This window comes from Balaenoptera ricei, chromosome 9, assembly GCF_028023285.1.
Source record: "Balaenoptera ricei isolate mBalRic1 chromosome 9, mBalRic1.hap2, whole genome shotgun sequence".
Lineage (NCBI taxonomy): Eukaryota > Metazoa > Chordata > Mammalia > Artiodactyla > Balaenopteridae > Balaenoptera > Balaenoptera ricei.
Window position 1 is genome coordinate 94,343,693 of NC_082647.1, and position 23,320 is coordinate 94,367,012.

Below are 23,320 nucleotides of genomic sequence, written 5' to 3' on the forward strand. Positions count from 1 at the left end.
CCAGAAACACTGAAATGCTTTTGTAAAGAACGTAGGTATAAAAAAAAAAGTAGGTATAACCGCAATAGCTTTAATCTTCTCTTAAAGGAAAAAAATTGCCTAAATCATATAATGATTTAAACTCAGGGAACTGAAATCAGTATTCCACATTTTATTTATCAATATTTTGCTCTATCAGTATTTAATCCCAGACAGAAACACATTTACTCTTATGTAAGTTTCATCTTGAAATAGTTCAAAAATAAAATACTTTTAGTCATTAAGTTATATATAGTTGGGATGTATTGATATATTATCTTAATATTAAATTTCATTTTTCAAAGTATGTATTAAGTCAATAAAATATTGTATGATCGTTGTCTCCACAATTTTTTTCATTTTTATATTGCTGGTGTATGGCTATTTATGTAATTGAGGTCATCACATTTTCACCTTGAATTGCATGATCCAGCCTTCAGTGGGGGTCAGGTCATGGGTCACTGCATACACTTCTCTTCCATCGTGACTACCACAAATCATGACACCATCAGGGGAGTCACAGAATCTTTCTACCGTACAATCATCATGGAACAGCCAGTGCTCATTTACTTAAACAAAGAAAAACAAAAATTTTATGACAGATTTATGACAAAAATACTTCGAAACAAATTTTCACTTTAGGCAAGATCTAGAATTATTTTAAGTAGAAATCTCTCTTATTACATACCACCCATAGACACAACACCAATGTAAGCACATCGTTTTAGGAACATGGATACTGAGAGATTGAGATATATCAAGTATCCAATACTAGCGAAGTCTACATTTAGAAAGAAAGAGTGTATTGTATGTGTTACAGATGAAAAGCAAAGGAAAATGTATACCCATTTCTTTTTCTGACCGGTGTTTAACTTTTTAGGTAGAATCTAAAGAAGGAGGAAGATTTTTAGTAACATGATAGCCAAGTGAGTTAGCTATTTCTACTCACATTTTGGTAGTATCTTCTGGGCAATTAAAAAAATTGTAATAGTAAAACTCATAGAACCAGAGAGTAGAATAGTGGAAGGGGAAATGTGGACTTGTCAGTCAAAGGGCACAAAGTTTCAGTAATGCAAGGCGAATAAGTTCAGGAGATCTACTGTACAACATGGGGCCTATAGTTAACAATTCCGCATTTCATACTTAAAAATTTGCTACGAGAGATCTTAATGTTAAGTGCTCTTACCATAACAGAAAAATCAATATTAAAAAAGAGGGGGGGCAGGAGGAAACTTTTGGAGGTGATTGATAAATTATGGCCTTTATTGTGGTGACGTTTTCATGGGTGAACACTTATCTCCAAACTCATCAAATTGTATACATTAAATATCTAAAGCTTTTTGTACATCAATTACACCTCAATAAAGTGATTTTTTTAAAAAAGCTTCTAGAAGTCTAAGGAAAATTTAAGCAGCAAGGTTATGATCTGATCAGTGCAGAATAATCCTATTGTCCCTCTCTCTCTCTCACACACACACACACACACACACACACACACACGTGCGTGCGCGTGTGCACACATTCGTGTCCGTCACAATTCCCTTTCCCTTTCAGAAGAGGTGTTTTAACATAATGATTTTATCCCAGAAAGGTTAGAAATTAAACATATCTGTAAATTTCATCTAATTCATGATACACTTTGATTTCATAGGTCCAACGTTTCTCTGGCAGTTTCCTGGTTAGCTCCAGCATTCACAGTGAAGATGAATGGGTGCAACTGGAGGCTTGGGTTACTGTGCAAATCACAGAGTTAGCTGGCCTCAGAAGAGTCAGAGAAGAGACCAAACAATTTAATTGGAATTGAGCCTTTACTAGTGTTGTGTCTTTTTGATATTGTCTGAGCATAACATATGTCTGTAGAACAAGCAGTTTATCTCCAGGACTCAAATGGCTACCACAATGCCATTATTTGTTAAGTTTTCATTCCATGGGATTTGGAGCTACATTTAGTCCTACAGCACAGATACAGGACTCAAGAATCAAAAGGCACAGAAATTTGAATTCCAATAAGAATACCCTGAGTTTATTCTGGGGTACATATTTTATTTTATGCTAGAACTCTGCAATCCTGATGACAAAGGGCTTACGTTAATCAGCTAACACCAATCTCTTCCACAATATCATAAACTACTTATATAAGTAGATATTACACTTTCTAGGAGCACTGTCTTTGCAAGACAAGCAGGAGCTTAACTGTACATCACGAATTAGTCTAAAGTAAAAATCACTATTTTAGGTACTTGAAAAATACGTATTTGCTTTTATTCGTACAGAAGTTGTACTTAAATTATTCTCTGATCATAAACTCACTTATGTAAACCATTACATAGGGAAAAATAAATGAGTACTTTAGCAAAGTTCTGAATCAGATCTATGTAAGTTTTCTCAATAACCTTGAAAGAGTAAGACTACTTGGTAGTGGTGAAGAACATTTTAAGCTTTTTCTATTTAAAAGGGTGATTTTTATTAAATATCTGCAGTGATACCACTGTGCCATGTGAAATACTAATAAATGAATTAATAAGAATAATTAATCTAAATATCCAATGTTAAAATGATAAAAATTATAACGGAATACTATACAGCTATTAAAATTTTATTTTCAAAGATACTTAAGGACAAGAGGAAATGGTAAGGATTTAATTCTAAATGAAAAAAGCAGGCTACAAATATGTATAATTTAAGACTATAATTTTGTTAAAAATACGATTATATAGAGGCATAGAAAAAAAAGACTCTAAGAAAAATATCAAAATATTGATGATGGTTATCCTCTGGATGATTTTCATTTTCATCTTCATGATTTTCTGTATTTTCTTAATTTCACACTTTGAACATGTGTTGCTTTTAAAATAAAACACGAATAATTAATAATTAAGTATTTTAAGTTATTAAAATTCCTCACATTTCAACTGTCTTCAGCATAGATTTCATTCCTCCAGAAGGTTCTTATCAGTCTTATTATTGTAAAATACAACCAGATTGTCCTTTCTATGCAAGAGGCTAGTGCAGAGTTGGATATGGCACAGTCCCACTGTCTGATGAATCTATAGTGGTACAGTATATCTATTCGATAGCACTTGCAGTGTTGATACGATATGTGTAATTAAACATCACTACTTCACCTGAAGATACCACGTTTTATGTAGTATAACCAAGTATGTGGCATGACAAAGCCATATCCTTAATCCTTAAAAAAAGGTGACCAGAATAGTGTCACAAAATGAAAAGAAGTCGTTAAAAATAAGAACAGCATGGAGAGATCCTTGACAGTTCACTGGGACACTGTGATACTCCTATCAGGAATGAAGAATAGCAAGCATGACCCTGGACACTTCTGAAAACATGAAATACCATCACAAACGCGTCTGACATGCAGCAAAGCAAAACACTTGTCCTTGGAGAATAAAACAAATGTCCAAAAAATGTTGGCTTTCTAACCAAAATAAAAAACAAGAAACGTAGAAATGAAAATTTTTAAAAAGAAAATTACCCTGTTAATAAAATTATTGAATGCTATTTATTAAAACAAACTTGCTGGCTTGACCGAAAGAAAAGATTTAGTTACAATGTAAACCAGGAAGGTTGAGAGAAGCAAAAGGGTGACACCCTTTTCACTGTTTCTGTACCACTTGAGAATCTGTAAAAGGTTCCACATTCCACTTTTTGGAAAAGACCCAAATGGATTTTCATTTGGCATCAGTGAAAAATTCACCTGCAGTTTTGTCCTCCATAAACATGTCGAAAGCAATTCTTCCCACAGGGCCAGCGTCCGAGGGTGAACGCTCGTGCTGGGGCACTGGGGCGCTGCTGAAGGTGTCCAGCATGACGGTCCTCTGGTCGGCAGACCCTGAGATGAGGACGTTGTCAATGGCCCAGTCGTTCTGGTCCAGGCCGTCGTGTCTCGGCTGCCACCAGCGGAAACGAGTAGCAATCTCTTTAGCATCAGAGGGGAGAAGGATGTTCACGAATCTGAAGAAAATGATGGTTGGGGTGGGGGGGAAAGTCTTGTCAAATGTCTCATGTGAGGAAGGGATGTGCAACCAGAGATAAGATATTCCATGTCACATGGGGGATGAGGAGAGGACGTTAGCTAAAATCGTTTTTTAAAACCACGATAAACTGTCTTAATTTTACGAAGTCTCACAAATCACTAAATTGGGGAAACAGAATGTGAACAAATTCAAGCATCCTGGAACTACCCCCTTGCTCTAACTGTCCCTGGGCAGGCCTGAGAGGGACCCTACAGTTTTCTGCTTGCCTAGAGACCCTCCAGATCGGTAGGCATAGGGTATATGCACTTTGGTAGACATAATCCAATGCTGACTTTTTTTTCTGCCACTCAGGGGTTGGTTTCATCTGTTTCCTTCCCCTGCCACCTTGATTTTATTCCACTCCCATGTGTACCAGAAATTTGCTTGGAATTTGGGCACTAGATTGTGGCAGGACATTTGGGTTCTCAGCCTGAGAGTACCGGGATGTATGTAATGACTTCATCAGTTGTCTGGTTTGACATCGACTTTATGCTTTATTGAAAACATTATACTTAGAAATGCTGAGTGAGAACCATGGGCTAACAAGCCAAGCAGGCTGCCCCTGACTCAGTCACCAAAGACAGACATGGAAACACATGGCTCCAGCCTCCAACATGAATCTTAACCAGCTACAAATAAGGTCGGAAACACCCCTTAATCACAATGATGCATTTAAACCCCAGGAAGATATCAAACCCCTTCGAAATGATATTCACAACTCACAAAGTCTGTTGGGGAAAATAATTTCCTGAGGTTTACTCTCCCATAAAGTCTCATCTTTTTATCCATGCTAATCTACCTCCCTTTACATTCCAGGGCTGCCCCTTCGTGTTAGCACTGCAGTTCATCCTGGGAAGACCCCTTAAGCTGAGGGCTTCAATATGACCCCTGGGTTTTCGTCTTTCACATGGAAGAGGTTTTGTTATTTTAGTTTTGCCTACACACTATCTCCTTGTTGATTTTATGTTCCCTTCTTCTTCTCTCTTTGATGTCTTCCTTGAAGTATAATGACCAGAAGAGTAGGAAGTGTTCCAGATGAGGAGCAATCAAAATCCATTCAAGGCTAGGATGTTATCAGTTGGATTTCCAGTACTTGGATTTTAAATACTTTTTAAAAAATATTTATTTATTTATTTTATTTATTTGGCTGCTCTGGGTCTTAGTCACGGCATGCAGGATCTTTAGTTGTGGCATGTGGGCTCTTTTTTTTGACACCAATTGTACTTGAACATTTGTTTTTTATTTATTTATTTATTTATTTATTTATTTATTTATTTATTTATTTATTTATTTATTTATTTTTGGCTGTGTTGGGTCTTTGTTTCTGTGCGAGGGCTTTCTCTAGTTGCGGCAAGCGGGGGCCACTCTTCATCGCGGTGCGCGGGCCTCTCACTATCGCGGCCTCTCTTGTTGCGGAGCACAGGCTCCAGATGCGCAGGCTCAGTAGTTGTGGCTCATGGGCCTAGTTGCTCCGCGGCATGTGGGATCTTCCCAGACCAGGGCTCGAACCCGTGTCCCCTGCATTAGCAGGCAGATTCTCAACCATTGCGCCACCAGGGAAGCCCCGGCATTTGGACTCTTAGTTGTGGCACGTGGGATCTAGTTCCCTGACCAGGCATCGAACCTCGGCCCCCTGCATTGGGAGTGCAGAGTCTTAGCCACTGGACCACCAGCGAAGTCCCTTACATACTTGTTTTGATTATGTCCATCATTTTGTGCACCCTTTGGGCCATGATAACTCAATGGATCTTGGTCTTAGGGAAGGGAACTGTATATTGTGGATCCCAGACCCTCACCTGTGTAGTAACTGGCAGTTTGGAGACCATGAGTCTTTAGTAAATAATCTTTTCCAAAGTTCATTTCCTCATGCATTTCAGTTTTGAAGCTCACCTGTGCCCCTCCCTTCCCTCTTTTTTTGTATGCTCACCTCGTAAGATCTTTCTATAATTTTTCTCCTTTGAATTGGCATGTTTAATTAACATTTTAAAAAGTATTAAATAACATCAGAAATCTATCCGTTCCTGGAGGGACACACAGTCACACTTCTTTATCCAGAGCAACAATCTTTTATCTTCATTTCTCTTTCCTGATAAATCCTTGACCACATTTTAAAAACCTTTGGAGTGGAAATTTATCCAAGGATGCTGAAAAGTGTAAATAAATTATGACCACTGTTCCTACCTTGGTGAATTTGTTTCTCCTTCAGAGAACTAAAGTGGATTAGACAGTTATGCTTTTACCGTACAGAAACATAACTTCCTTCTCCCTGTATATTATGCTGTTAAAGTGTTCAGGAACTCATATGTGAGAGCCATTATAACTTTCTCCATAAACAGTTTACTTGCCTTGCCTACTATCTCCTACTAATAGATGAGCACATTTTTTTGCACCATTACACTGTGTACCACTTAGTTTCTATCTGGAATCCTTTATTGGTGTCCAGCTTTAATGCAAGTGCAGTATTTAAAACTTTTGCTTATGGCAGAGACTGCTGGCATTTCCTCAATTGCCATATTCCCCATTCTCCCTTCATATTAGGACTTTTTAGCGAGGCGAATAATCACCCAGAATAAAGACACCATGTCCAGACTGCCTTGCATCTGGGTGTGTCTCTGTGACTAAGTTCTGGCTATTAGAATGTGAAAGGAAGTGTGGACAACTGTTAGGAAGTGTCCTTAAAGAGAGACAGCACACTGCTCTTGCCCCATCCTCCTGCCTGCAGGCTGGAATGTGGGTCCTCTCAGACCATGAGATGCAGGTCAAGCGTTGAGTGTGGCAGAAGTACCAGGCAGAAGGAACCTGGGTCTCTGGTCCTGGTGGAGCCGCTGTAGCAGCCCTGGGTTACTTCCTTCTGGGTCTAACTTACATAAAAGAGGAAAAAACACCTTTTAAGTTATTTTAGGTTTTCTGTAATTCACAGCTGAACATATTCTTGACTGATACGTTGAATTTAAATTATCATTTACAAGATTCTTGATTGTTTTTATTTTACATAATTTTTAGCTTGTACCTGGTTTGCCATGCACTGAGGGATTATCTATGTTTCTCCTTTTATTTATTCTGTTTCTTGACTGGGCTGCAATCACTCTTCCCCTCCCCTCCTTTCTCCTACCCTCCCCTCTGCTCTGCTCTCCTCCAACCTTCTCTCCTTTTCTCTTTCTCTCCTATATCACCTTCCTCTTTCCTATTCTCCTCCTCCTACTTTAATAAATATGCTCTTCACCTTTTTAACAACCTTTGGACTTTTCTAATCAGCCACAATTGTTTTTTGCCCTTCAAGAGTATATTCTTAAAAATGACCCATACATTGTGTTTCGTCAGGGTTTTTCAATAAGGAATTTAAAAACAGACTCTAGGCTTCTTAAGGATATTTACATTTTGTGTTTATTTTCTAGCCCCCAATTCTCTAAAATGGAGTGAACACTATATAAACAAACAAATAAATTAGTTTTCTGTTTCCACTTTCCCAAAATGCTGTTGAAATTAATTATCATATATTCATTAATTTATATGAGCTTTTACAGTGGGTCTATTCATTATTGGCATTGTGATTGTGTATTTTATCTTATTTGCGGATTCACAAACTAGCTTTTTTTGTAATAAAAACCCCAAACCAGCTGCTTATCTAGCTCAGAAACCTTGTCTTCGTGTTGGTCTCAGAGGCATCCTCTACTGGTGAGTGTGGTCCAGGTCCCCTGTGGTCCCTGTGATGGATTGCTGGCAGGCCTTACCAAGCATCTTTGCTCAACACACTAGTTATAAGAGATAAAATAGAATACAAACCCAGGTTTACTGTACTGGTCATAGAAGATTTCCATTAGCAGGTTCCAGGTAATGCCTCCATTGACAGAATATTCCAAGAGAACACCTTGGTTACGGTTGTTTGGTGTGATCAGGCATCCATACATGAAGTAAAACTGGATAAACTCAGAATTAGTGAGGTTTAGATCCACTGTGACCAACAGCCGACTGCAACCCTAAGGAAAAGAAGCAGAATGCAACAACACGGTGATACGGAATCGTCATTACACGTTCTAGGTATTCTCTGGCTTCCATCCTTTCTTTTGCAATACAAGTCACACAGTATTGCAATACTGATTTTCTTATCTCTCCTATTATACTAACTCCTAGTATGGCCTTTAGCACACAGTAGGTACACAGCAAATATATGCTGAACTTTGAAATTTCAGTATTAGAATTTACTTACAAAGGGCAATGTATTCTAAAGAGATTCTCTTCTATTTTCTTCTAAGCAACAGGAGAGCTGAAATTAAAGTAACTATTCTATATTTTTATTAAATTATTTGTAGCTATTTATAGGTATCTTTTAGATTTTTAAAAAGGCATCAGCTATTAACAAAATAGTACACTGAGATGACTATTTTAATATGAAATTTAAAACTGATGTCCAAAAATGTAATACAACTTAATTATAATTAGCGATATTAGTTGTAAGCTTTTTAAACTTTTATAGTTGATTTTAATGTTTTCTGTATTAATTCATTAACATAGTCATTTCTTAGTTGAACCTATGAAGAAAACTAGGCCTCTTAGAGTTCCATCTAAGCTAGGAGGAGTACTGTGAACACTGCATTCTTAATCACTGTTGATGATTATAAAAATCCAACATAATGTATGTCCTCTTGCTACTCTTGGGCTAAAATACTAGTATACTTCATTGGCGCAAACGTAAACTCTAAGGTAGGACGTGGTAGGGCAGTAAAGAACTGAGAGTGAATTTGTAATTTTTAAAAATTAAATTGCCTGTAAAGGGTATTTAATTATAGTATTGGAGAAATTCTACTTTTAAACAAGTCATCTTGGGCAGCAATGCATAATGACTATAAAATTTCTCAAAGCAATTTTCTAACATTGCTGCTATCATTCACAAAATAATCTGCTATAAATACACATGTCTAGTAATTACTAACAATTACTCATTCTTGGATAATTTACATAAGGGATTAATTATTGTTAATAAATTCAGGAAACTGAAGCTCATTTTCCAGATTTTTGGCTCCCTAAATCCCAACTCTGTTGCAAGCTCAGGAATTTTCAATTAGAGCATCATTCAGGTGGAAGACCCTCACACATTGTGCAAGCTCTCTATCCCAGGGTGGAAATTCATTTAAGTCCTTTTTAAATGTGTACTTAAATATGCCTGTGCTGACACTACCCTGCATAATTAAATTGTTGCAACTGATTTGTGATAGGAAAGTGTTGAAAATAATTAGCATTTTCTGATTTGTAGAAAGTTGTGAGTTCACATCAGGGTTGTGCATTTAGAGTGTCTAACTCTGCATCTTGATTTGCCAATTAAACTTCAAAAGAGACTCGATTTTTTTGGGGGGGGAACTCAGAGGATGCAGAAATGAATAAACAGCAGCCAAACACTAACCCCACTGAAATGGAGAGCCATTCCCGAAGCCACAGCTCCACACACAGTACTTAATTTCCCTCCATTCACAGTCAGCCAGTTCTGGTTGGATGGGGCCCGATTGAAGTTGTCTTTGAGTTGGGTTGGAAGGGAGGTCTGGGGCTCATCACAGTACAGGCCACCCCACTGCTCGTCACAGCTGGGAGTGGAGAAAGAGAAAAGTCAACATCAAACAAAGCCCCTGCAAGTGTTCTCTTAAATTAGCAAAGCCAACTCCTTTTCCTAGTCCAAGATGATGAAAGGTTAGTTATCTTCACAGAGCTTGCTGGAATTCACCTGCTCCCCTTAACAGTGCTTTAGGTTAGAAATAAGCTGTGAATTAACTGCCTCTAGGCTTTCCTAAAGTAGTGACTTGGGCTTACAGGTGGAGAGAGAAGCAATTTGAAAGAATTTACTAAAGCCCTGTCCCTGCATGACACAGCTCTGGATGGCTGATAAGTAATTGCAGCTACCAAAGTAAACTGGTTGGTCCTAACAATTTATGAAACTGGTCTTTTTAATAGAGGCTTTGAGCCAATCAGGAATCCAAGAGGCCATGTTCCAAACAGCAGAGGGTACTTTGGATAGCATCTGCCATCTTTGACCACAGAAGTGAATTCCCTGTTCAATGTTGGAGGAAATATGAATATAGGACTGGGAGGCTCCGGGATCTCAGAGGTCATGCTGGATATGGGCTAGAATCATTAATCAAAGGAAAGACTCTCCAGGTGTACAGGGATTAGTGGAGAAGGAACTGAATTCTCTATCAGCATTTTCATTCATAGTACCCCATCGAACAGCAGAGTCTTTGAAAATAAAGCACAGAGCCCCGTAGTACACAACACACACACACACACACTCTCTCTCTCTCTTTATTTAGATCCTTGCAAAGATACTAAGGCTCTCTGAGTAAAATTGTAGGTCTCTCCATCAAATACACCTGGCAAATTGATCAGGCATTTATATACTTCCTTATGCAAATACCACAGGAATACCATTCAAACCACATAAGGCATATCACTACATACATTCAGACCTAAGTGAGAAAAATACTTATGATGTATTATTTTCAGTCAGAACATATTGAATTCCTGAAATTCTTCTAATGTCTTTTTCAAGGCTCAGGTGTACCACAGAAACATAGAAGAAAATAAAACAAGTCAATTATAACTCAGCCTTCTCCCTACAAGATAGCTATTGTTCAGTTCCTAATCTCTAAGCAAGAACAAAGATAGCCATAAACTCCATAGTTAGCTCAAGGTCAGATTTCAGGAAAAATGTATCCATATAAGCTAAGGCAGCTTGGAAGTGATTAAAAAACCAGTTTCAGAAAAATCTCCTGGCCGGAATGTGAGTCAGGAACTTTCTGTAAAAGGAAGAAAAAAACCTACTTACACACAGTTTCCTTGGATGCACCTTCCATGGCCACTGCACATATCTGTGCAGCCATCCCCAATATAGACATTATCTATTGCCCACGTCTGCTGCTTGTCAAAAGGAGCTGGTTGATGCCAACGGAAACGAGTGGCTTGGGACCTTTGAAGAAAAAGAGAATTACAATGAAGGATGTGGTGGACAAGAGAACGTGTTCTGGTACGCTAGAACAAGCACATGGAGGAGTGTTACACAAATGCACGTACATCCTCACTTGTGTTCCAAAAAATGTATTCATTATGGCCAATTCTTTGCCAAACTTTGATTAAGAAAACCAAACCAAACTGAACTGCAATAGCTTGAGAACAACTGGGTTGGCCAAAAAGTTCATTCGTTTTTTTCCGTAAGATGGCTCTAGTACCGCTTAGTTGTCTTTAACTTCATTTGAAACAATTTTGTTAGATTGTACTGTGACAGCTGTCGTATCAGCATGGCAGAAGGTAGTGGAACAAAACGGTGAATACGTTGTTCAATAAAGTTCTTGGTGAAAATAAAAAAATGTGTCTTTTATTTTTACTTAAAAGCTGAAGGGAATTTTTGGCCAACCCAATATTTTAGGCCAATGAGCTTTCTTAGCCTTGTAAAAACAGACTAAAACAGATACTAAAACTAATGCTAAAATCAGTAGCCTCATGGGACCAGTGAGCCCTGAATTTTGTGTGGAGATCATTGTGGAGGGACAACAGGGCTGCTGCCAAGTTGTATTTGCATTTTAGGAAAAGATGTTTGTCCTTGAGCAGCCATAACCCCTCTGCATTTGAGTCGGGGAGAGGATTTCAACTCCTACGTGCTCCCTAAGGCCAGACCCTTTTGTGCAGGAGGCACACTGGTCAGCATTTACGAGGACTTCTCACAATGAGAGCCTTAGGAAGACTGGGGGTGTGTATCAGAAGGATCAGTGAAACCCTAGATAAGATAATTGGACAGAGAAGAGAGAGGATAGTAAGACCAGACTTATTTTATATTGATTTAAATGCAATGTAAATAAAACCCAAACAGAGCTTCTCCCATTCTGGAGAATATATATTTGCTCATTTGCACAGCTTGGGGGAGAGTCTTGTTCATAAGGACCAATAAACTTATGTGCTTAGGGACGCTAGATGGCAGTAAAATCCAAACAATGCCTGAGGCTCAAGTGAGCTTGAACATTCAAAGACCTTGGAGGAAATAATTAGCCAAAGCAACTCTTGTTTTATGGATTTATATACTTTTCTCATTAAGAGATATGCTAACCACTTGACTGAAAGATACCTGTTTTAGGCAGGACCAAAGACCAAATACCAGCAAGGATTTAAAATTTTCCAATTGAACACATTTATATTAAGTTTAGAAAATAGAAAAGAAACAACAGAACTCGACAGTTACAGAAAGATAGAGAAGATGAAAAGGCAGAGGGCTATGTACCAGATGAAGGAACAAGAAAAAACCCCAGAAAAACAACTAAATGAAGTGGAGATAGGCAACCTTCCAGAAAAAGAATTCAGAATAATGATAGTGAAGATGATCCAGGACCTTGGAATAAGAATGGAGGCAAAGATTGAGAAGATGCAAGAAATGATTAACAAAGACCTAGAAGAATTAAAGAACAAACAAACAGAGATGACCAATACAATAACTGAAATGAAAACTACACTAGAAGGAATCAATAGCAGAATAACTGAGGCAGAAGAACGGATAAGTGACCTGGAAGACAGAATGATGGAATTCACTGCTGCGGAACAGACTAAAGAAAAAAGAATGAAAAGAAATGAAGACAGCCTAAGAGACCTCTGGGATAACATTAAACGCAACAACATTCGCATTATAGGGGTCCCAGAAGGAGAAGAGAGAGAGAAAGGACCAGAGAAAATATTTGAAGAGATTATAGTCGAAAACTTCCCTAACATGGGAAAGGAAATAGCCACCCAAGTCCAGGAAGCGCAGAGAGTCCCATACAGGATAAACCCAAGGAGAAACACGCCGAGACACATAGTAATCAAAGTGGCAAAAATTAAAGACAAAGAAAAATTATTGAAAGCAGCAAGGGAAAAACGACAAATAACATACAAGGGAACTCCCATAAGGTTAACAGCTGATTTCTCAGCAGAAACTCTGCAAGCCAGAAGGGAGTGGCATGATATACTTAAAGTGATGAAAGGGAAGAACCTACAACCAAGATTACTCTACCCGGCAAGGATCTCATTTAGATTTGATGGAGAAATCAAAAGCTTTACAGACAAGCAAAAGCTAAGAGAATTCAGCACCACCAAACCAGCTCTACAACAAATGCTAAAGGAACTTCTCTAAGTGGGAAACACAAGAGAAGAAAAGGACCTACAAAAACAAACACAAAACAATTAAGAAAATGGTCATAGGAACATACATATCGATAATTACCTTAAACGTGAATGGATTAAATGCCCCAACCAAAAGACATAGACTGGCTGAATGGATACAAAAACAAGACCCATATATATGCTGTCTACAAGAGACCCACTTTAGACCTAGGGACACATACAGACTGAAAGTGATGGGATGGAAAAAGATATTCCATGCAAATGGAAATCAAAAGAAAGCTGGAGTAGCTATACTCATATCAGATAAAATAGACTTTAAATTAAAGAATGTTACAAGAGACAAGGAAGGACACTACATAATGATCCAGGGATCAATCCAAGAAGAAGATATAACAATTATAAATATATATGCACCCAACATAGGAGCACCTCAATACATAAGGCAACTGCTAACAGCTATAAAAGAGGAAATCGACAGTAACACAATAATAGTGGGGGACTTTAACACCTCACTTACACCAATGGACAGATCATCCAAAATGAAAATAAATAAGGAAACAGAAGCTTTAAATGACACAATAGACCAGATAGATTTAATTGATATATATCGGACATTCCATCCAAAAACAGCAGATTACACGTTCTTCTCAAGTGCGCACGGAACATTCTCCAAGATAGATCACATCTTGGGTCACAAATCAAGCCTCAGTAAATTTAAGAAAATTGAAATCATATCAAGCATCTTTTCTGACCACAACGCTATGAGATTAGAAATGAATTACAGGGAAAAAAACGTAAAAAGGACAAACACATGGAGGCTAAACAATACGTTACTAAATAACCAAGAGATCACTGAAGAAATCAAAGAGGAAATCAAAAAATACCTAGAGACAAATGACAATGAAAACACGACGACCCAAAACCTATGGGATGCAGCAAAAGCAGTTCTAAGAGGGAAGCTTATAGCTATACAAGCCTACCTAAAGAAACAAGAAAAAGCTCAAGTAAACAATCTAACCTTACACTTAAAGAAACTAGAGAAAGAAGAACAAACAAAACCCAAAGTTAGCAGAAGGAAAGAAATCATAAAGATCAGAGCAGAAATAAATGAAATAGAAACAAAGAAAACAATAGCAAAGATCAATAAAACTAAAAGTTGGTTCTTTGAGAAGATAAACAAAATTGATAAACCATTAGCCAGACTCATCAAGAAAAAGAGGGAGAGGACTCAAATCAATAAAATCAGAAATGAAAAAGGAGAAGTTACAACAGACACTGCAGAAATACAAAGCATCCTAAGAGACTACTACAAGCAACTTTATGCCAATAAAATGGACAACCTGGAAGAAATGGACAAATTCTTAGAAAGGTATAACCTTCCAAGACTGAACCAGGAAGAAATAGAAAATATGAACAGACCAATCACAAGTAATGAAATTGAAACTGTGATTAAAAATCTTCCAACAAACAAAAGTCCAGGACCAGATGGCTTCACAGGTGAATTCTATCAAACATTTAGAGAAGAGCTAACACCCATCCTTCTCAAACTCTTCCAAAAAATTGCAGAGGAAGGAACACTCCCAAACTCATTCTATGAGGCCACCATCACCCTGATACCAAAACCAGACAAAGACACTACAAAAAAAGAAAATTACAGACCAATATCACTGATGAATATAGATGCAAAAATCCTCAACAAAATACTAGCAAACAGAATCCAACAACACATTAAAAGGATCATACACCACGATCAAGTGGGATTTATCCCAGGGATGCAAGGATTCTTCAATATACGCAAATCAATCAATGTGATACACCATATTAACAAATTGAAGAATAAAAACCATATGATCATCTCAATAGATGCAGAAAAAGCTTTTGACAAAATTCAACACCCATTTCTGATAAAAACTCTCCAGAAAGTGGGCATAGAGGGAACCTACCTCAACATAATAAAGGCCATATATGACAAACCCACAGCAAACATCATTCTCAATGGTGAAAAACTGAAAGCATTTCCTCTAAGATCAGGAACGAGACAAGGATGTCCACTCTCACCACTATTATTCAACATAGTTTTGGAAGTCCTAGCCATGGCAATCAGAGAAGAAAAAGAAATAAAAGGAATACAAATTGGAAAAGAAGAAGTAAAACTGTCACTGTTTGCGGATGACATGATACTATACATAGAGAATCCTAAAACTGCCACCAGAAAACTGCTAGAGCTAATTAATGAATATGGTAAAGTTGCAGGATACAAAATTAATGCACAGAAATCTCTTGCATTCCTATACACTAATGATGAAAAATCTGAAAGAGAAATTATGGAAACACTCCCATTTACCATTGCAACAAAAAGAATAAAATACCTAGGAATAAACCTACCTAGGGAGACAAAAGACCTGTATGCAGAAAACTATAAGACACTGATGAAAGAAATTAAAGATGATACCAACAGATGGAGAGATATACCATGTTCTTGGATTGGAAGAATCAACATTGTGAAAATGAGTATACTACCCAAAGCAATCTACAGATTCAATGCAATCCCTATCAAATTACCAATGGCATTTTTTACGGAGCTAGAACAAATCATCTTAAAATTTGTATGGAGACACAAAAGACCCCGAATAGGCAAAGCAGTCTTGAGGCAAAAAAATGGAGCTGGAGGAATCAGACTCCCTGACTTCAGACTATACTACAAAGCTACAGTAATCAAGACAATATGGTACTGGCACAAAAACAGAAACATAGATCAATGGAACAAGATAGAAAGCCCAGAGATTAACCCACGCACCTATGGTCAACTAATCTATGACAAAGGAGGCAAAGATATACAATGGAGAAAAGACAGTCTCTTCAATAAGTGGTGCTGGGAAAACTGGACAGCTACATGTAAAAGAATGAAATTAGAATACTCCCTAACACCATACACAAAAATAAACTCAAAATGGATTAGAGACCTAAATATAAGACTGGACACTATAAAACTCTTAGAGGAAAACATAGGAAGAACACTCTTTGACATAAATCACAGCAAGATCTTTTTTGATCCACCTCCTAGAGTAATGGAAATAAAAACAAAAATAAACAAGTGGGACCTAATGAAACTTCAAAGCTTTTGCACAGCAAAGGAAACCATAAACAAGACGAAAAGACAACCCTCAGAATGGGAGAAAATATTTGCAAATGAATCAACGGACAAAGGATTAATCTCCAAAATATATAAACAGCTCATTCAGCTCAATATCAAAGAAACAAACACCCCAATCCAAAAATGGGCAGAAGACCTAAATAGACATTTCTCCAAAGAAGACATACAGACGGCCACGAAGCACATGAAAAGATGCTCAACATCACTAATTATTAGAGAAATGCAAATCAAAACTACAATGAGGTATCACCTCACTCCTGTTAGAATGGGCATCATCAGAAAATCTACAAACAACAAATGCTGGAGAGGGTGTGGTGAAAAGGGAACCCTCTTGCACTGTTGGTGGGAATGTAAATTGATACAGCCACTATGGAGAACAATATGGAGGTTCCTTAAAAAACTAAAAATAGAATTACCATATGACCCAGCAATCCCACTACTGGGCATATACCCAGAGAAAACCGTAATTCAAAAAGACACATGCACCCGAATGTTCATTGCAGCACTATTTACAATAGCCAGGTCATGGAAGCAACCTAAATGCCCATCAACAGACAAATGGATAAAGAAGTTGTTGTACATATATACAATGGAATATTACTCAGCCATAAAAAGGAACGAAATTGAGTCATTTGTTGAGACGTGGATGGATCTAGAGACTGTCATACAGAGTGAAGTAAGTCAGAAAGAGAAAAACAAATATCGTATATTAATGCATGTATGCGGAACCTAGAAAAATGGTACAGATGAGCCAGTTTGCAGGGCAGAAGTTGAGACACAGATGTAGAGAATGGACATATGGACACCAAGGGGGGAAAACTGCGGTGGGGTGGGGATGGTGGTATGCTGAATTGGGCGATTGGGATTGACATGTATACACTGATGTGTATAAAACTGATGCCTAATAAGAACCTGCAGTATAAAAAAACAAACAAAACAACTAATACTAAAAAAAAAAAAAAAAAAAAAAAAAAAAAAAAAAAAAAAAAAAAAGAAACAACAGAACTCAAATCTTCACTCTGAAAATAAATCATTCAGTTTGATATTTGTTTACTGAGCATCTATGCACTCATTTCTCCATAACCTGTCTTGCTCGCCAGCTCCCATCTGTTCGTCTCAGCAGAGAAACGTCTACCTAATACCCTCCTGTCACTTCCTATTGCATTTAACTTCAATCCCAAGCTCCTCCTTGGCCCACAAGGCTCTGCCAGAGCTGAGCCCTCTCCTCTAGTCCCTCAGCCTCACTTCTGGAGCCCTGCTCCTCCTCTCAGCTCCTGAAGCTCCTCAAACTCTTTCCTGCCTTCTGCTGGCATGTTTTTCCTTTCTGCCTGGTTAACCTCTGTGTGTCCTTCAGGTCTCAGAGGAAATGTGAGGTCCTCATAGAGAAATATTCTTTCAGATCCCTTTAAAAACTACATTTCTTCCATAGCAAATGGTTCTTTTCCTTTCATAGTATTTATCACATCTGTAGTCATATATTTATTGGCATATGTATTTCTTAAATGTCTGTCTCTTCCTCAGAAAAGTTGTAAGGGAGCAGGGTTAACCTCTTTCTGTTTAATATTATACACTCAGTGTACAGCACCTAGCCCTTATTAGTAGGTGCTCTAAGGTGCAGGGAGCTGGTATTCTCAGAGTAAGTAATATGAAGATGCCCCCGCTGTGGTTGTGTAACTCAGTGCTCTGCTCACCAGTTAATTTTTAATGACTAAGTTTATTAACAGCTATGCCTGTTACATGCAGCAATATCTCATAAATAACATAGTGGAATATCATATTTTCCATAGCACATCATTACTTGGATTTTAATAACAAGTCAACACTTACATATTTATTCTGTCTTTTAGACTATATGTTTCTGAAGGGCAGGAAATATCTCTGTATTCCTTCAAGGAATATTGTTTTATATCTTCAGTGTGCATAGATAGTGGGCAAGTAATAAGATTTCCTTGTTCCTCTAATATTTTATATATGCTCCATTACCTTTAAAATTTTTTAAAATTGAAGTATAGTTGATATACAATGTTTCACGTGTACAGCAAAGTGATTCAGTTTATATACATATATTCAGTTTTATATATATATATAGGGTTGGCCAAAAAATTCGTTTGGGCTTTTCTGTAACATCTTACAGAAAAACCCAAACGAACTTTTTGGCCAACCCAATATATGTTCTTTTTCATATTCTTTTCCATTATAGTTTATTATAAGATATTGACTATAGTTTCCTGTGCTATACAGTAGGTACTTTTTAAAATCTATTTTTTTTTTTTTAAAGATTTATTGATTGATTGATTGCTATGTTGGGTCTTCGTTTCTGTGCTAGGGCTTTCTCTAGTTGTGGCAAGCGGGGGCCACTCTTCATCGCGGTGCGCGGGCCTCTCACTATCGCGGCCTCTCTTGTTGCGGAGCACAGGCTCCAGATGCGCAGGCTCAGTAGTTGTGGCTCACGGGCCTAGTTGCTCCGCGGCATGTGGGATCCTCCCAGACCAGGGCTCGAACCCGCGTCCCCCGCATTAGCAGGCAGATTCTCAACCACTGCGCCACCAGGGAAGCCCTAAAATCTATTTTATATATAGTAGTGTGTATCTGTTACTCCCAAATTCCTAATTTATCTCTCCCCCATCCCTTTCCCTTTGATAACCATAAATTTGTTTTCTATATCTGTGAGTTTATTTCTGTTTTGTAAATAAGTTCATTTATATCATTTTTTAAGATTCCACATATAAGTGATACCATATGATATTTGTCTTTCCCTTTCTGACATATTTCACTTAGTATGATAATCTTCTGGTCCATCCATGTTGCTGCAAATGGCATTATTTCATTCTTCTTTATGGCTGAGTAATATTCCATTGTATATATATATATCGCACATCTTCTTCATCTATTCATCTGTGGATGAGCATTTAGGTTGCTTCCATGCCTTGGCTATTTTAATAGTGCTGCTATGAACATTAGGGTGCACGTATCTTTTTGAATTAGAGTTTTAGTCTTTTCCAGATATAGGCCCAGGAATGGGATTGCTGGATCACATGGTAGCTCTGTTTTTAGTTTTTTAAGGAAACTCCATACTGTTCTCCATAGTGGCTGCACCAATTTAAATTCCCACCAACAGTGTAGGAGGGCTCCCTTTTCTCCACATCCTCTCCAGCATTTATTATTTGTAGACTTTTTGATGATGGCCATTCTGACAAATCCATCACCTTTTATTAATGCTCTTATCATCTTTTAATAAAAGTGCCTATTTATGCATAGTTTCTGCTGTTGGATTATTCTCCTTACTTACCATTTTACTGTTGGTGACTCCTATAGATGAGACTTCATAAACCTTTACTGAAAGAATGTTTAATTGGCAGCAATAAAGGTGGCCAGAAAGAATCAAATAGGAGACATCTTGAGAGTGGTCAGGCAGGGGCTGGGGGTCAGTGGTGGAGGGGGCAGTGATTTGATGACTGTTAAAGGCGGGGGAGATCTTCCCAGCAGTTGGGAGATGGCAGAGCTGCCTAGCATGTGGTGGCCCTGCCCACCAGAAAGACAAGATCCAGCCTCATCCACCAGAACACAGACACCAGTCCCTTCCACCAGGAAGCCTACACAAGCCACTGAACCAGCCTCACCCACTCGGGGCAGACACCAAAAACAACAGGAACTACGAAACTGCAGCCTGTGAAAATGAGACCCCAAACACAGTAAGTTAAACAAAATAAGAAGACAGCGAAATGTGCAGCAGATGAAGGAGCAAGGTAAAAACCCACCAGACCAAATAAATGAAGAGGAAATAGGCAGTCTACCGGAAAAAGAATTCAGAGTAATGATAGTAAAGATGATGCAAAATCTTGGAAACAGAATGGAGAAAATACAAGAAACATTTAACAAGGACCTAGAAGAACTAAAGAGCAAACAAACAATGATGAACAACACAATAAATGAAATTAAAAATGAAATCAGTAGCAGAATAACTGAGGCAGAAGAATGGATAAGTGACCTGGAAGATAAAATAGTGGAAATAACTACTGCAGAGCAGAATAAAGAAAAAAGAATGAAAAGAATTGAGGACAGTCTCAGAGACCTCTGGGACAACACTAAATGCACCAACATATTCAAATTATAGGGGTCCCAGAAGAAGAAGAGAAAAAGAAAGGGTCTGAGAAAATATTTGAAGAGATTATAGTTGAAAACTTCTGTAATATGGGAATGGAAATAGTCAAGCAAGTCCAGGAAGTGTAGAGAGTCCCATACAGGCAAACCCAAGGAGAAACATGCCAAGACACATATTAATCAAACTATCAAAAATTAAATACAAACAAAAAATATTAAAAGCAGCAAGGGAAAAGCAACAAATAACATATACAGGAATCCCCATAAGGTTAACAGCTGGTCTTTCAGCAGAAACTCTGCAAGCCAGAAAGGAGTGGCATGACATATTTAAAGTGATGAAAGGGAAAAACCTACAACTAAGATTACCCTACCCAGCCAGGATCTCATTCAGATTTGATGGAGAAATTAAAACCTTTACAGACAAGCAAAAGTTAAGAGACTTCAGCACCACCAAACCAGCTTTACAACAAATGCTAAAGGAACTTCTCTAAGTGGGAAACACAAGAGAAGGAAAAGACCTACAAAAACAAACCCAAAACAATTCAGAAAATGGTAACAGGAACATACATGTCAATAATTACCTTAAATGCAAATAGATTAAATGCTCCCACCAAAAGACACAGACTGGCTGAATGGATACAAAAACAAGACCTGTATATATGCTGTCTACAAGAGATTCACTTAAGACCTAGGGACACATACAGACTGAAAGTGAGGGGATGGAAAAAGATATTCCATGCAAATGGAAATCAAAAGAAATCTGGAGTAGCAATTCTCATATCAGACAAAATAGACTTTAAAATAAAGAGTATTACAAGAGACAAAGAAGGACACTACATAATGATCAAGGGATCAATCCAAGAAGAAGATATAAAATTTTAAGTATTTATGCACCCAACATAGGAGCACTTCAATACATAAGGCAAATGCTAACAGCCATAAAAGGGGATATCGACAGTAACATAATCATATTAGGGGACTTCAACACCCTACTTTCACCAATGGACAGATCATCCAAAATGAAAATAAATAAGGAAACACAAGCTTTAAATGACACATTAAACAAGATGGACTTAATTGATATTTATAGGGCATTCCATCCCAAAACAACAGAATACACTTTCTTCTTAAGTGCTCATGGATCATTCTCCAGGATAGATCATATCTTGGGTCACAAATCAAGCCTTAGTAAATTTAAGAAAATTGAAATCATACCAAGTATCTTTTCCAACCACAACACTATGAGAGTAGATATCAATTACAGGAAAAAAAGTAAAAAATACAAACACATGGAGGTAAACAATACGCTACTAAATAACCAAGAGATCACTGAAGAAATCAAAGAGGAAATCAAAAAATACCTAGAAACAAATGACAATGAAAACACGATGGCCCAAAACCTATGGGATGCAGCAAAAGCAGTTCTAAGAGGGAAGTTTATAGCAATACAATCCTACCTCAAGAAACAAGAAAAATCTCAAATAAACAACCTAACCTTACACCTACAGCAATTAGAGAAACAAACAAAAAACCCAAAGTCAGCAGAAGGAAAGAAAGCATAAGGATCAGATCAGAAATAAATGAAAAAGAAATGAAGGAAACAATAGCAAAGGTCAATAAAACTAAAAGCTGGTTCTTTGAGAAGATAAACAAAATTGATAAAACTATAAGCCAGACTCATCAAGGAAATAAGGGAGAAGACTCAAATCAACAGAAATAGAAATGAAAAAGGAGAAGTAACAACTGATACTGCAGAAATACAAAGGATCATGAGAGATTACTACAAGCAACTATATGCCAATAAAATGGACAACCTGGAAGAAACGGACAAATTCTTAGAAAAGCACAATCTTCCAAGACTGAACCAGGAACAAATAGAAAATATGAACAGACCAATCACACGTAATGAAATTGAAACTGTGATTAAAAATCTTCCAACAAACAAAAGCCCAGGACCAGATGGCTCTACAGGTGAATGTGATCAAATATTTAGAGAAGAGCTAACACCTATCCTTCTCAAACTCTTCCAAAATATAGCAGAGGGAGGAACACTCCCAAACTCATTCTACAAGGCCACCATCACCCTGATACCAACACCAGACAAAGATGTCACAAAAAAAGAAAACTACAGGCCAATATCACTGATGAACATAGATGCAAAAATCCTCAACAAAATACTAGCAAACAGAATCCAGCAGCACATTAAAAGGATCATACACCATGACAAGTGGGGTTTATCCCAGGAATGCAAGGATTCTTCAATATACAAATCAATCAGTGTGATAAACCATATAAACAAACTGAAGGATAAAAACCATATGATCATCTCAATAGATGCAGAAAAAGCTTTCAACAAAATTCAACACCCATTTATGATAAAAACTTTCCAGAATGTAGGCATAGAGGGAACCTACCTCAACACAATACAGGCCATATATGACAAACCCACAGCCAACATCATTCTCAATGGTGAAAAACTGAAACCATTTCCACTAAGATCAGGAACAAGACAAGGCTGCCCACTCTCACCGCTATTATTCAACATAGTTTGGGAAGTTTTAGTCACAGCAATCAGAGAAGAAAAAGAAATAAAAGGAATACACCATTGTAAAGCAATTATACTTCAATAAAGATGTTAAAAAAATAAAATAAAAAAACAAACAGGGCTTCCCTGGTGGGGCAGTGGTTGAGAATCTGCCTGCCAATGCAGGGGACATGGGTTCGAGCCCTGGTCTGGTAAGATCCCACATGCCGCAGAGCAACTAGGCCCGTGAGCCACAATTACTGAGCCTGCACGTCTGGAGCCTGTGTTCCGCAACAAGAGAGGCCGCGATAATGAGAGGCCCATGCACTGCGATGAAGAGTGGCCCCCACTTGCTGCAACTAG

At 37.7% G+C, this 23,320-nt stretch overlaps 1 protein-coding gene across 1 annotated transcript in view; it reads right to left on the reverse strand.

The window, feature by feature from the left end:
* The window catches only part of RELN (reelin), a 374,678-nt gene that overhangs the window by 28,673 nt on the left and 322,685 nt on the right, over window positions 1-23,320 (reverse strand). The window contains exons 45-49 of the mRNA XM_059934127.1: window positions 10,864-11,004; window positions 9,451-9,628; window positions 7,836-8,029; window positions 3,734-3,990; window positions 433-587 (exon numbers count right to left, since the gene is read on the reverse strand). Of these exons, the coding sequence (XP_059790110.1) occupies window positions 433-587; window positions 3,734-3,990; window positions 7,836-8,029; window positions 9,451-9,628; window positions 10,864-11,004 (925 nt within the window). The remainder of the gene's footprint in view (window positions 1-432; window positions 588-3,733; window positions 3,991-7,835; window positions 8,030-9,450; window positions 9,629-10,863; window positions 11,005-23,320) is intronic.